Raw genomic sequence first — 12,982 nt, forward strand, 5'->3', positions numbered from 1 at the left:
GTATGAATGTGAGTAAGAAGGATTTCAAATAGGGTTCTTATTGTTTCGATAATAGCTTCCTGTGCACACCATAAAGGTTTTCCAAAAATCAAATCAATGATTTCTAGAAGAATTAGAAGCAGTTGTAGTCTCTTGTGCCATCAACGCTTGAGCTTTCTCTGAGACTTCTGGTTCCGCGTCTGTCAGGGAGAGGAAACAAGAGGAGGTGAGCTGATGTTCTCATCCATCAGAGCAGTTCTCATGTCCCTCCTCCCAGGGCTGGCTGCCTCCAGCTCTCACCCTCCTCCCCCATTCCCAGCTGGACCAGCTCAAGCCTCCCGCATTTCCAGCTCTGCAGTGCTCGGGCACCATTGCTGGGAAGCATGGCCAAGGAGCACTACACAGGGGCAGAAACCAGGAGGGGCATGTGTTTGGTATTTGCACGTGCCAGCTGCAATAAATCTATTGCAGTTCTGTGAATTTTGGTGGGGTTGTAGAGTCAGGAAAAACAAAAAAGAAACAGACTTGATGAGATGTTTTCACCTGAGAAAAAGTATGGAGTAGATCAGGATGCACTGACAAAATACTGATTTTATATGTCTCTTCTGTTTTCCTCTAGAAAAAGTAAGCATACTGTCAACCTTCATAGCGCCCTTCAAGTATCTGAGTCCTGGTGCAACCACCATGGAGGATGAAGACAACTTAAGTAAGCAGTCTCTTTTCTCTATAGACAGATGAATAATAAAGTTTAAAGATAAAAGCTCTACAGTGTAAGGGCAATCATGGAAAGGAAATGGATTTGCAAATATTGGCAGGCCATAAGTCCAGTCCTCACGTAAAATGCAAAAATTCCCTAATGCTGAGTGCAAACATGTTCTCCAATCTCCAGCAAAGAAAGGGTTAATCTCAGCTCGCCTTCCCACTTTTCCCTGTGCAGACCCTGGCGTGGTGGGGCTGTAAGTGGTGTGTCACAAATACAAAGGAAAAACTTCTTACAAAAAGGAGATGTTTACAAGCAGGTTTACAGGACTGTGGAGCTCCTTTTCCTTTCCTGTTTACATTACCTTATTTTGCTCACTTGCTTTTCTCACAGTCCCTAAAAAACAGGACATTTTGGTGCTGTGTCTTCCCCCCATTTATATTTCCTTGATTACAAAAGGACTTTTGCAAAAGTAAAGACTGCAGGAACAAGCCCTCTACTTGAAAAACTGTTTTCTCTTTTACTTCTGTGATATGACCTGGAGAACAAAACAAAACAAAACAAAACAAAACAAAACAAAAGAAAGAAAGAAAGAAATCAATCAATCAATCAATCAATCAAATCCAATTGAGAAGACATGATTAACCAGGCTAATAATAAACTAGATGTAACCCAAAAATTAGCCACTGGATTCTCTTGGGCCCTTACACCTGAACAAAGTCAGTGGCACTCCCTGAACCCGTTACTGCAGAGCTGGAGGAAAGTGCCGTTGGGTTTGAAGGAGTTGTGAGGTCTTCAAAACACCGAGAAGTCTGGGAGTGTGCAGTTAGGACTGAATAACCCTCAGTAAGCCCTCCCATTTATCACCTAGAAGTAATTATTGTGTGTTATCCAGCCCTGCTTGTTGTAACTCATCTTGAATCATTAAAAAAAGGGAGGGAAGCTTTCTGAACCAAATGAGCAACTCTTGAGTTTTAGTATCACCTACCAGATGGGTTTCTTTCCCAGCCAGACACACACTGACATGTTGCCCTATTACAGCCAGTGGGTGGGAGGAATGGGCTTTTCTTCCCCGTTGTTGCTAATCTGCCTTGGTTTGACCATGGTGCGGCACCGAGGGGAATAGCTGTTGAAGGAGTGAAGTAGCACAGCCCTCTATTTTCTGCTCCTGAGTATCACGTGGACATCACAGGGACCGGTAGGTTTTTACGTATCTTAGCAAAGGCAAAAAAAATCCTGAAAATCCTTCAAAATTGGTCTCAGGGAGGCTACATTTTCAGGAAGAGATATGAGAAGTACACACAGGAAACATACTATGCACACGATGAGCTTGTGCAGGCACCTCCTGCGTAATGTTTCCCAAATGTGCTACTTAGTTATTTTTAGGTAATGTAGGAAGTTTGTACAAGTCAAACACTGTAACACCATTTTCTTATTGCTGCTGTAATGCCAAGACTGCTTCGTGCCGGCACTGGCTTTAAAATAGCTCACATGGACAGGGTAAGCTGTGTTTTCTGAAAGAGAAATAGCAAATTTCGCTCTTTTCGGGGACATCCTGCCTAGTCCTCTCTTGGGTCAAACATACACTCCAGTGATAAGGCAGCGATCTGTTTCTTGGCACATACAACATATTTTTAGGTGTTACTATTAGAATCTTTTTAAAAAAAAAGGTGAATTAATTTAAAATCAGCCATATTTCAATGTTCACTTCTAGTGTAGTGGTATAAATCCCAGTAATTTCTATAGCACACATGTACCTGTGTAGTCATTCGGCATTTTAAAGAGCTTCAGTGATTTACTCTGAATAAGCAAAATCTTCCTCTGTGCTAACAATTTGACAGCAGCCTAGGAGTATGCTGGCAAGGTAGAGAAGTGGTTTGCTTATCCCTGTAGTTTTCTGCTCACTGAGCATCCTGTGAGAGTGCCCCTTCCTGGACTGTGCTATATTGATAGGCAGAGTCCTACCAGCTGAAATGGATTCAAATCCTGTTTCACATTCCTTTAGGCCTTCTTTACAAAGAGAGCCATGCCAGGTTAACTACACATGCATTTTCAACTGGTGATTATTAGCATATAGACACTATTATTGTGGTTTATGAGCCATGAACTAATACTAGAAAAATGTATCGAAGGCAGTAGGCACCTTTGGAATGGCATTTTGGGTAAGCTAATCATCAGTCTCTGATGAAGACCTTATCTTGAACATGTGAGAAAAGGACCACCCTATTAATTCCCAGAAGTCAAAGTTAGCTAAGAATGTAAGAAATGTCACACGGGATTAGAAATAGGAAGTTTAGGTCTGTACACTCTCTTCAACATTTGCTGTTAGTGATGCATTGAGAAAAAGGACATTTAAATGGTGATCTTCCCCCTGGTATATCTTTCTAGCACCCAGCAAGAAATTTACTCAGCTAGATTTTGCACCTGAATCATCATATTTCTTAGATATCAACAGACCTGTCTAGTCCTCTCCAGAGCCCACTGATACTTCTGATCTCAACAACAGCCAGGAACAGGGAGTTCAGTGATTTAGTGTGTTGTCAAAAAGTGCACCCTTTTATTGCTTAAAGCCTGCTGTCTCTAGTGCTTGGATTGTATGAAACAGAGAATAATCATTCCCTGTTCACTGCCTGCCTGCCTGCCTGCAGGTTGTTACACACCTCTGCCTGTCCATGTTCTTTAATCGTTCCATCCACACTATGCCACGGCCTCAAGGCAGACTATCACCAGACACAAGTACTTGCAAATCTAGGGTGTACCTCTAGTAGGAGCATATGATTCCTGGGAATCTCATTGTGCAATACTGCCATATGCACAGATTCGGTGCAGCACCCTTCTGGAGGTGTACACCTCTCCCCAGTGCCTGCAGAGGGAGCTGATGGTGATGGTCCCCAACATATGGATTTCAGCCACTGCAACAGTCTTGTAGGATAAATCCCAGCCCCAGCTTCAGTATATTGAGGCGTGTTCAGTTATGAGCATTTTGGTCAAAGTCCCCCTCAGGCAGCATGAGGCACCAGAGCTTTTGATTGCACAGTGTGAGATACAGCAGGGACCCTGCCTCTAAGAGGACAGTGAATATCCCCTTCCAGCAGGCAGAGCCCCAGGCAGTCCCCCACAGAATCAAACCCCTTGTTTTTGTTTTGAAAACTGTCTATTGCCATTGTTTGGATTTCTCCCATGCCTAAAGCTAAGCTATAGCCTGGTCCTGATTCAGGAAGGCATGTACTTAGATCTGTTTCTGCCGTGGGCTGCCCAAGTTTTTTGCCATGTGCACTTATTTGCTAACTTGGACAGAGAGCATCAGAGTCTGAGTATCATCTAAGTCAGGTCATTAGGTCATTTGAATAATTTCCCTAACTGGTAAAAGCTGTACTAGATGTGCATGGATTTCACAGTTATTTCAGATAACAAGGTGGGCAAAGTAGAGTATCTTCATTCTGGAGCAGCTAAAGGCAATGGCAATCACCTTTCACAATTTTTCCATCTTCACTTTAAGCAAAGTCCTATACTTTTTTGCACTGGTAATGCTTCCCTTCACAGTGTGGTGTTACACACCAATAAAGTCTAATGATATTGTTTTAAACAGCCTGAACCCTGTGAGCTGTCAGGGAGTGTTCAGGAGCAACAGAGGGATCATGGCAGGTTTCCCTTAAGTAGACTTCTTTCGGGAAGATTTAAAAGTACATATCTGTGTGTTTTCATGTAAGAGAGGAAGGAGTGATTTCTGTTGTTAGATGCAAGTTTATTATTCTAAAGTCAAGAATACAAACCTAAAAATCCCAGCAGAAGAGTTCCCAATCCTCCATTGTGGATTCAGTAAGTGTATGAAAATGCCATTTTGCTGGCAAGAGGAGACTGCCCTACATTGCATTTGATGTAGTAGCTGACCTTGGACAAAGGTACCGTGGCTTTGGCTCCTCGGTTCATACCTATTGCTTCTGATTTAAATTTTTTCACTTTCAAGTATGCCAGGAATTATGGAGGTCAATCCTTCTAACCTCTGCAGTCAATGTGATGTAGATGGACAGCAAAATGTACTCTATATAAGCAGGTCAAACAGAGGTTAGATATTAAAATGCAGAAAAATAAAAATTGTCCTACCTGTGTTGTTGTAAATGCATTGGTAGCAATCTGGTGTTTACTAAACATTTCTAAAGACAGTAACTTCCTGTGTCAGAGCTATCAGTTGAATCAGAAGTTTGCTATACTACAGAGACTGCTGATTCTTTCTTTCAATATCGTAGCTTTTCAATAATGTTCTGCCCCTTGTAATTCAATAGTAAAGATGCCAGCCAAAATGAAGATGCCACCTACCACCTCTCCTTTCCCATCCTCCCTGGAAGTTGGCTTGGCAGCAGAATAACCTTCAACAGGAACAATATTATCTCTTCAAATGTAGCGTGGAGTATCGGATGGCTAGTTCTGCAGAGCCCTTATGACCCAGAGACATAGGCAGTGTCATTATTAGTGATGCATTATAGTTCTGAAAAGCTCTTGATGATGCAGACTCTCTAGGTTAACTCTACTGTGCATAATGACCAAAAGGAGAAAAACATGAAAGAGCAGACAGAAGACTGAGGAATAGTGCATAAATAAATATATTTCACTAACTGCTTTCCTCTCTCCCATTCAATTACTGAAGCAAATACGAGATTACAATGTCTCCTCTTGCTTGTGAAACTGCAAAAATCAAAGAATAAAGTTACCTGAGGAGGTATTACAGTGCAGAGTTGTGGGGCTTTTTTAGAAATCTTACACAATAAATTAGAAATTATTGCAAAAAAATTATAATGTTTTTCTTTCTCCTTTTTTTTAACTCCCTCCCCTTACAATTTTATTATTCTCCAACTTTTCATCATAGGAGAACCATATTTTATTATCTTTTTTTTTTTTTTTCAAAATGTAGAGAATGTGTTTTGGGAACTCAAGGGCAAAGACATTATGAGAGATAACAGGACTGAAAATGATCCACAGTTTTGCATTTTCCCTGTGTGCATCCTCTGACTTACCCCTTTCCTTTTAGTGCTCTTCATTTCCAAAATTGCTTGTGATTGTTCTATTACAGCTGCTTACAGTATTTATCTTACATAGTTTGGTGTCATTTGCCTGCTTTGTCTGATTTTCACAATAGAAGTACATGTGCCACCATTAGAGAAGTAATCTTATGTCTGCTACACAGAGGTCTCATAAAAGACACATTTCAAAGACCTCCTATTTCAAAGATACTTGAAAGTGGAAAGTAATTTCACATTGCCCGGCGGCTGCCAGGCATCACACAAGTCCATCAGGCTCACAGACTTTCTGAGGCACTCACTGAATTTAGGCTGCCTCTGATTTGCATGCCGTGATGACTTTTGGCCTGCTGCAGCTCTCACTGAGGTCTGTGAAGAACTGAGCTATTTCCTGGTGTTTCAGGATCAGGTCCTCTAGAAATCTGGTTGACTGTAAGGATACTTGCATGGATTTCCTTTGCTGTGACTAGGCCAAAACATACAATAAATAGAGGCACATCACCGTCGTGCACGCCCAACGTTGTCTGCGTATCCTTTGTGCCTGATCTCTGGAAGTTTTACACTTGCATCTCTGCATTTTTTTCACTACAACGATGCAAACTCTCTGTTGACCAAAACCTGGACTAGACAATTTCATAGGCAGAATTTAAGATAAACAAGTAATGTTTATTTTCTGTTGCCATGGTTTTAGTTAACCACTGTTTTATTGAGGGTGATTAAGGTAAGATGTTAAGGTCACACATTCTTGTTCAGAAATCTGTGGTTCTCTGACTATGAAAGAAAATCAGCTGGAATAAGACAATGTGAATTATAAATACAAATAACCCTTCAGTTTTCCTATTCAGTGGTGCATAATCAATACAAATTATTTTCAAACCTGAATATTGTGTGAAGCAAGAGCTATCCTTCTTTTCTTGCTTCCTGACTACAATATCATTATGTACCATAATTGGCTCTGTAAAAACCTATTAGGTAAGACGAGAGAGGAGGTGTGAAATACAGAACCAAACCTGCTTCCTGCTACAAAGTATGTCTGAGTCAGAATATTTCACCTTCATTTAAAAAAATGCACACAAGCAAAGAGGGGTATTCTGAGTGGGATGGAAACATGAGAAAGGGTGACAGTGGAAAATGGCTGGCCAAAGCCACTGCCAGGCTAAATAGGGGAAAGTTAAAATTGGCATATCCTTCCCCTTCAGATCAGAGTTTCCATAAGCAGAGTTGTGAACTCAATGAGAAAAGACCACATTATCCTTGTGTCTTAGTTAACCTGACCTTTTAGATGTCTTATTTCCAGAGAGGCTGGTTTAAAGATGTCATATTTTATACAGCTGAATGCCATATGATGAAACTTTTATTTTTCTATTATGTATTTCTTTTTCTTTCCTTCCTCACCTGTCTTCATTCTCTCCCCTCAGCTTCAGAAAGTAAAAATTAACTAGTCACTAAGACCTTAATTTGTCAGTTCACGTTCTACCTCAGCAAAGCACTGCAGTACATAGCTCTGCAAGTAACTTTGATGAGACATAGACACAGGCTGGAAGTTCAGTGTGTGCTGAAGGGCTTTCAGGAAAGGGAGCCTAAAAACTCAGTCCTGCAAATGGGCCCCCACACATGCAATCAAGCCATGATTTTCACTCATGTCTAAGCAGTGAGCTGTTTGCTGTGGAACAACGTGCATGAATGCAGACTTATTGCTCTGATGGGAAAAAGTCTTTTGATATTTAATACAAGTGCAACTAATCAGGATATAACGTAGGTTTTTAATCATGATGGTTGGTTCCACATAATTCCATGCAGGCTCCTGTGCATCTGTCAGCCCAGCCTAATACTGGGCTGCAGCAAAGACACACCACTCCAGTAGAAGCTCCTCGAGGCGTAGCCGGCAGCTCACCCATTACATCCTTGCAGCCAGCTTGTACATCAGGGTAGAGAGGAAATCAAATATGGCCATGGCTCCGCAGAAAGTGGGAGGACCATTCTCTGTCCTCTAAGGGCCACAGGGACCTTCTCTGTGCTTGGGACTCAGGCAGCCTGCACAGGTGGCATGCTCGTGTCTGACAATAACAAGCCATGGGAAAGGCTCCACGCTCAATGCTGGTTGGAATACAGCAGGCAGCCAGGCAGTGCTCTGCTTAGAAAGGGATCAGGTGCATCGCTCCAGGGACGGGTTGCTTCACAGATTGGTTACACTCATGTTTACTTCCTCGACTTGTCTCTGCCCCAAGGAACGCACAGGAGGACTGGAGGATGTATCAGAGATGCAATACATTCAAACAAACTCATCAGAAATGACAGAAATGTTATAGGATGCTTATTCAGACAGCAGCACTTTTTCTGTCTCATCCAGGACATCAGTGAGATGCATCTCCATTCTCAGTCATGCGTCTGCTGTAGCAAAGAGCACTGCCTCACAGCATGGGTGTTGCGCAAGCGTAGTTCAGAGCAATGTGTGATTCATTGGCTCAACAACAATGGAGTGCTCCCTCCATAGCTCCTCACTGTCATTTCATTCCCTTCCTGGCGCTTCTGGTAGTCACTCTCGCCCATTGCTTTACTTTGACATAGATCATTCTTTACATCAGTAATTATTCCCATCATGATGCTCTGGCTTTTCCTAGTCTCATTTAGATTTATCTAGAATTTTTGCAATATTAGTTGTTGCTGATGCAGGAGCTAAGAGTATCTGCAATTGAATTTGACAGAAAGATGCTCACATATTAAACTGGAATCTAAGTCCAGACCAAATTATTGTTTCAAATGCTAGGAAGGTCTGTCAGATCAATTCTTAGGCTGGATTCATGATGTTAGCAACACAAGAACCTATGGTGTGAGTAGAGCCAGTCAATGTATTCATTGCAAATAGATTATTAAATGCATTCGCCCATTTTTCTGTTTGTGAATCATTTGTGAATCATTTCTGATTTCTAATAATGTGTTCATAAGCGTTCACCCACATGGATTATACAACAAATCTCAGACTAAGGGAACTTCGCAAACTATTCACTTTTATTAGTAATTATCCAGTGTATGCATTAGTTCATTTAAGTTACGTGGCATCAAGTTATGCTTCATCTTTGAATGATATAATCTTTTTTTAAAACAGGAAGCTAGTGACTAATACAAGTAGAACTTCAGGGACAAGTAAACATTCAGGACATGCAGAAAATGTGTGCTATAAATAATAAACCAACCATTATACAGATATTTGAGGAAAACCCCCAAAAATGGCTGAGCACGGATATCTATCATCAACTTTTTTTTCTTTTTTGGCTATTCTGCCAGCCCTAGGCATAATGTCAGCTACTATGATGACAACTGTAATGTGAGGTTTTTTTCTTTCTTTACTGACAGGTACCAGCAGTGCAGAAGTAAAGGAAAATCGAAATATTGGCAACCTGGAGGATCATCCAATATCCTCTAATGAGAGGGCAAGAGGGGGAACACCTAGCAGTAAGAGAAAAAGACCCTTAGAGGAAGGCAATAATGGCCATTTCTGCAAACTCCAGCTCATCTGGAAGAAAGTCTCGTGGTCAGTGACGCCAAAGAACGCTCTGGTTCAGCTACATGAACTTAAACCAGGTTTACAATATAAAATGGTTTCCCAGACAGGTCCAGTGCATGCTCCAGTCTTTGCTGTTGCTGTGGAAGTAAATGGTCTTACGTTTGAAGGCACGGGGCCCACAAAAAAGAAAGCCAAAATGCGTGCTGCGGAGCTAGCTCTGAAGTCATTCGTTCAGTTCCCCAACGCCTGCCAAGCTCACTTTGCCATGGGGAACTGCATCAATCCATCCACAGACTTTACTTCTGATCAGGCAGACTTTCCAGATACTCTGTTCAAGGAGTTCGAACCATCTACACACAGCAAGGACTTTTCAGTCTATAACCCTGTTAATAACGAATTGCTTTCCACTGCTTATCGACACGGGCGCTTACTCTGCCATACGCTGGACTTAATGGGCCACAGTAAGCAAAACAAGCACAAGATGGCATCCAAAGCGGAGAGCGAGAAGAACCCGGTGGTGCTGCTAAATGAGCTGCGGTCGGGTCTGCGATACGTCTGCCTGTCAGAGACAGTGGAAAAGCAGCACATCAAGAGTTTTGTGATGGCAGTGCGAGTGGATGGGAGAACATTTGAAGGCTCAGGACGTAGCAAGAAGCTGGCCAAGGGTCAAGCAGCGCAGGCGGCCCTGCAGGCCCTCTTTAACATTCGGCTGCCCAGCCACATTCCCAGCAGGAGTAAATGTCACCATTTGCCACAGGTGAGAGCTCCTGGGTAGCCACCACCACGTTGGAGGAACTCTTTCAATGAATGGGATTGGTATTGCTGTAGCTGTTGTTGTTCTACCAGGTGGTTCCTCTGAACCATGGCAAGTGCCATGCCACAAAATAGCTCTTTTCTCACAGAAAGAGCCAGATGCCACAGGCTTAAGCTTGAAAATCAGATCCTGAAATCACTGGGTACAATTTGCAGCCCTTTCCATAGGAGGCATAGATGAGAGGGCAAAATGTAGGGGGAAATACCAACGTTTCAATTTGCTAGAGAGAATGATAATATTGACACAGGCAGAAAAATGAGGTCATTCTGTGCTACTCCATCTTTCTTGACAGAAAGGAGCCCATAAACAAAGGGATGCCCCATATCCTCCTTTTAGAGTTAATTTTTGATGAGGACAGTGCCATTCAGAGGGGACAGCAATGACAAGGAATGTGCCTGTGTCAGAGCAAACTCTCCAGACAATTCAGCCACTAGAAAAGTTAAGGATTTTCGTTTAATATAGGCTTACTTTTGGGGTTGGTTTTTTTTTTTGCTTTCAAATGTGCACAAGGGATAGTGAAAGCTCTGAAGTTTTCCTGGAACAAATGTAGAGATTAATGCTGTATTCATACAGAAAATAGAGATCTGAGGTACATACTTAGCACATCAAAATTTCATAGTTGGTGATATGCCAAAGGCTGTCTCAGCATTACTCAGACTTGTGTCAATTTTCTAAGTTCAAAGGAAACCAGAAATTGCAGACATCAGGAGGCATTACATGGGTTCAAGTAATTTCTTGATTTGTTTGTGCTATCATAAAAGGTTTGATCCACCAGCACCAGGAGGTGATCTACCGCTACAAAGCTCCCTTTATGAAGGGAGCTGTTAATGTCCAGGATTTAATGCAAAGCACTGGGAGCACTAAAAGTCATTCTGCTGCTGGCCTGCTGTGAGACCCTAGGCAAGTCATTTAAATCCAATATGCCTGTAATAAAAATGAGCATATTATGTGAAAGAACACTTAAAGATCCTTAAGTAGTGTGTAAATGCAAATTATTAGTAGCAATTCTCATTAACATTAGTAAAGATGTTCATTAGATGCTCAAGGAGTTTGATAGGAGATGAATTCTTTAGGTGACATGATTGCCTGCAGGACCCAGGAGTTATATTTGGTGACCCAGAAGTTTCCTTCCTATGTTTCCAAAAAGGAAACATGAGAAATGTAAGAAATTCTAAAATACATCGTAATCCTCCACCTCTTCCTTTTAATTCTGCTTTGTAAAATCCATGAACCAGTGGGATAATAACATAATTTAATAACAGCAATGATCTTCACAGCGTGCTTTGCAGGCACTTTGGAAGCCTTGGCCAACCTGGCAGTTCCATCCTCCCAGTACTCCTCTGAAGTACGGATAGTTTTAAATGAGAAATCTATGCTGTTTCCTGCCCAAATTAATTCTGGTTAAAAGTAGTTTGTTTTGATGAATATGCCTATTTTTCCTCATGGAAACCTAGCACTTGGATATAAAGAGGAATCTCTAGTCCTGACCTGCTGGCTGCTTTGCTGCCCCCAGTGAACTTTGCTGGATGGGTCGGCAGGTAAATACCATGCATTCATCAACCCATGGTTTGTTATATTCTGAAACTGCACCACAAGTCTCATTGCCTCAGTTCCTGAGCTCTGAAATATTCCCCGGTTGCTTGGCTTCACAATCATCTTCTACCTGAATATCACATCTTACCTGAGTCCCCAGTTGTTCACTAGGCAACACATTCTTCAGTGTATATTCTCTTTTTTATGGCCTTTTCTCCTTTCTGTAAACTTCTGCCCTCCTTATCTTCTTCTCCTCACTGTTCTGGAAGTATAAATGTCAGTGAAAAGGTGTCACTGAACTTTCTGTCAGTATTTTTTGACTGGTTATGTATTGTCCAACTAAAAGATTACTCAGGCACTTTTAATGCCAGCATTCAGCACATTAATTGAGAGATAAGCCTTAACACTGATTTCTGCTGACCTCCTTACTAGCTGCTCTCATCAACAGACACAGCAGCCGTGACACAAAACCCGAGTTTGTGTTACTCACTTAAGCCATAACCCAACTTCCACTGAAACCAACAGATACATTTCCACTGACTTCAGCTGGGCTATAGCTTAAGCATTAAATCCAGAAACATCTTTACTTGTTCTCGCTGTGTTATGCAGTATCTCATCTAGTGACTGTCTTTGCTCACTGCTTCAGTCAGCCAACCTGGCTGTTTGGTCAGTTGAAGTGCTAGTAACCGTATTGAGGAGAGTGTAGTTCTCATTGAGCTGTGGTCAGAGCCAGCTGCTCCAAAAGTTATTTCAGCTCCTTCTTGTCTCTCTGATCTTCTGTGAACCACATTTTCAAGGACACATTTCAAGCCAAGTTTTCAAAGGTATTCCTACTTAGTAGGCTCAGCTTGGTTTGTGTCCAAGAATGTTTAAAAGCAGGAGAGAACCCTGAAACCCAAACAGTCAAAATATTAGGGGGGGTGATTTTTTCACAGAATAAGGAGTAACTATTGTCCTATCCAACCATTCACTCTTTTCATGTGCTTCATCATATTTATTAGGATATCAGATAGCTAACTCATTGATAGTAGGGACAGGCAAACAAGATCAGTTGTAACAGTTTCATCTGTATTTTTAGTATTTTGTAGAATCCAGGAGTATCTTTATCTCTGTGGTTGCCCTTTACAAAGAGTATTCCAACTTTGCGTGTCTCTGCTACTGTTCCCCTTGCTCTTATCAGTGGTGTTAGGAGGCCAGAATTTGGCTGTTCCTGATTATAGCCTGACTGGAAACAGGGAAAGCCAAAAGTCTTGTAATACTGGTAGTCCACTTGTGCTGAACTTATGGATTTCACAGTGCCCAAGAAAGTTTTCAAAAAAGTTCAGATGTCCTTATGAGCTGGGCTTCCCGACCATTGATGTTTCTGCCTTGCTCATCAGGGCTCCCAGGGGACCTGGCGTCCCTCAGCCTGGGCCTCGGGCATGTCCTCGGCCTGA

The 12,982-nt window shown here is 41.9% G+C and overlaps 1 protein-coding gene across 1 annotated transcript in view; it reads left to right on the top strand.

Annotated features, from left to right (window-relative positions):
• Positions 1–663: 663 nt before the first annotated feature.
• ADARB2 (adenosine deaminase, RNA-specific, B2 (non-functional)) overlaps positions 664–12,982 on the top strand; it is a 114,382-nt gene continuing 102,063 nt past the window's right edge. The window contains exons 1-2 of the mRNA XM_009325546.1: positions 664–685; positions 9,049–9,956. Coding sequence (XP_009323821.1) covers positions 664–685; positions 9,049–9,956 — 930 coding nt within the window. The remainder of the gene's footprint in view (positions 686–9,048; positions 9,957–12,982) is intronic.

This window comes from Pygoscelis adeliae, unplaced genomic scaffold (assembly GCF_000699105.1).
Source record: "Pygoscelis adeliae isolate BGI_AS28 unplaced genomic scaffold, ASM69910v1 Scaffold175, whole genome shotgun sequence".
NCBI lineage: Eukaryota > Metazoa > Chordata > Aves > Sphenisciformes > Spheniscidae > Pygoscelis > Pygoscelis adeliae.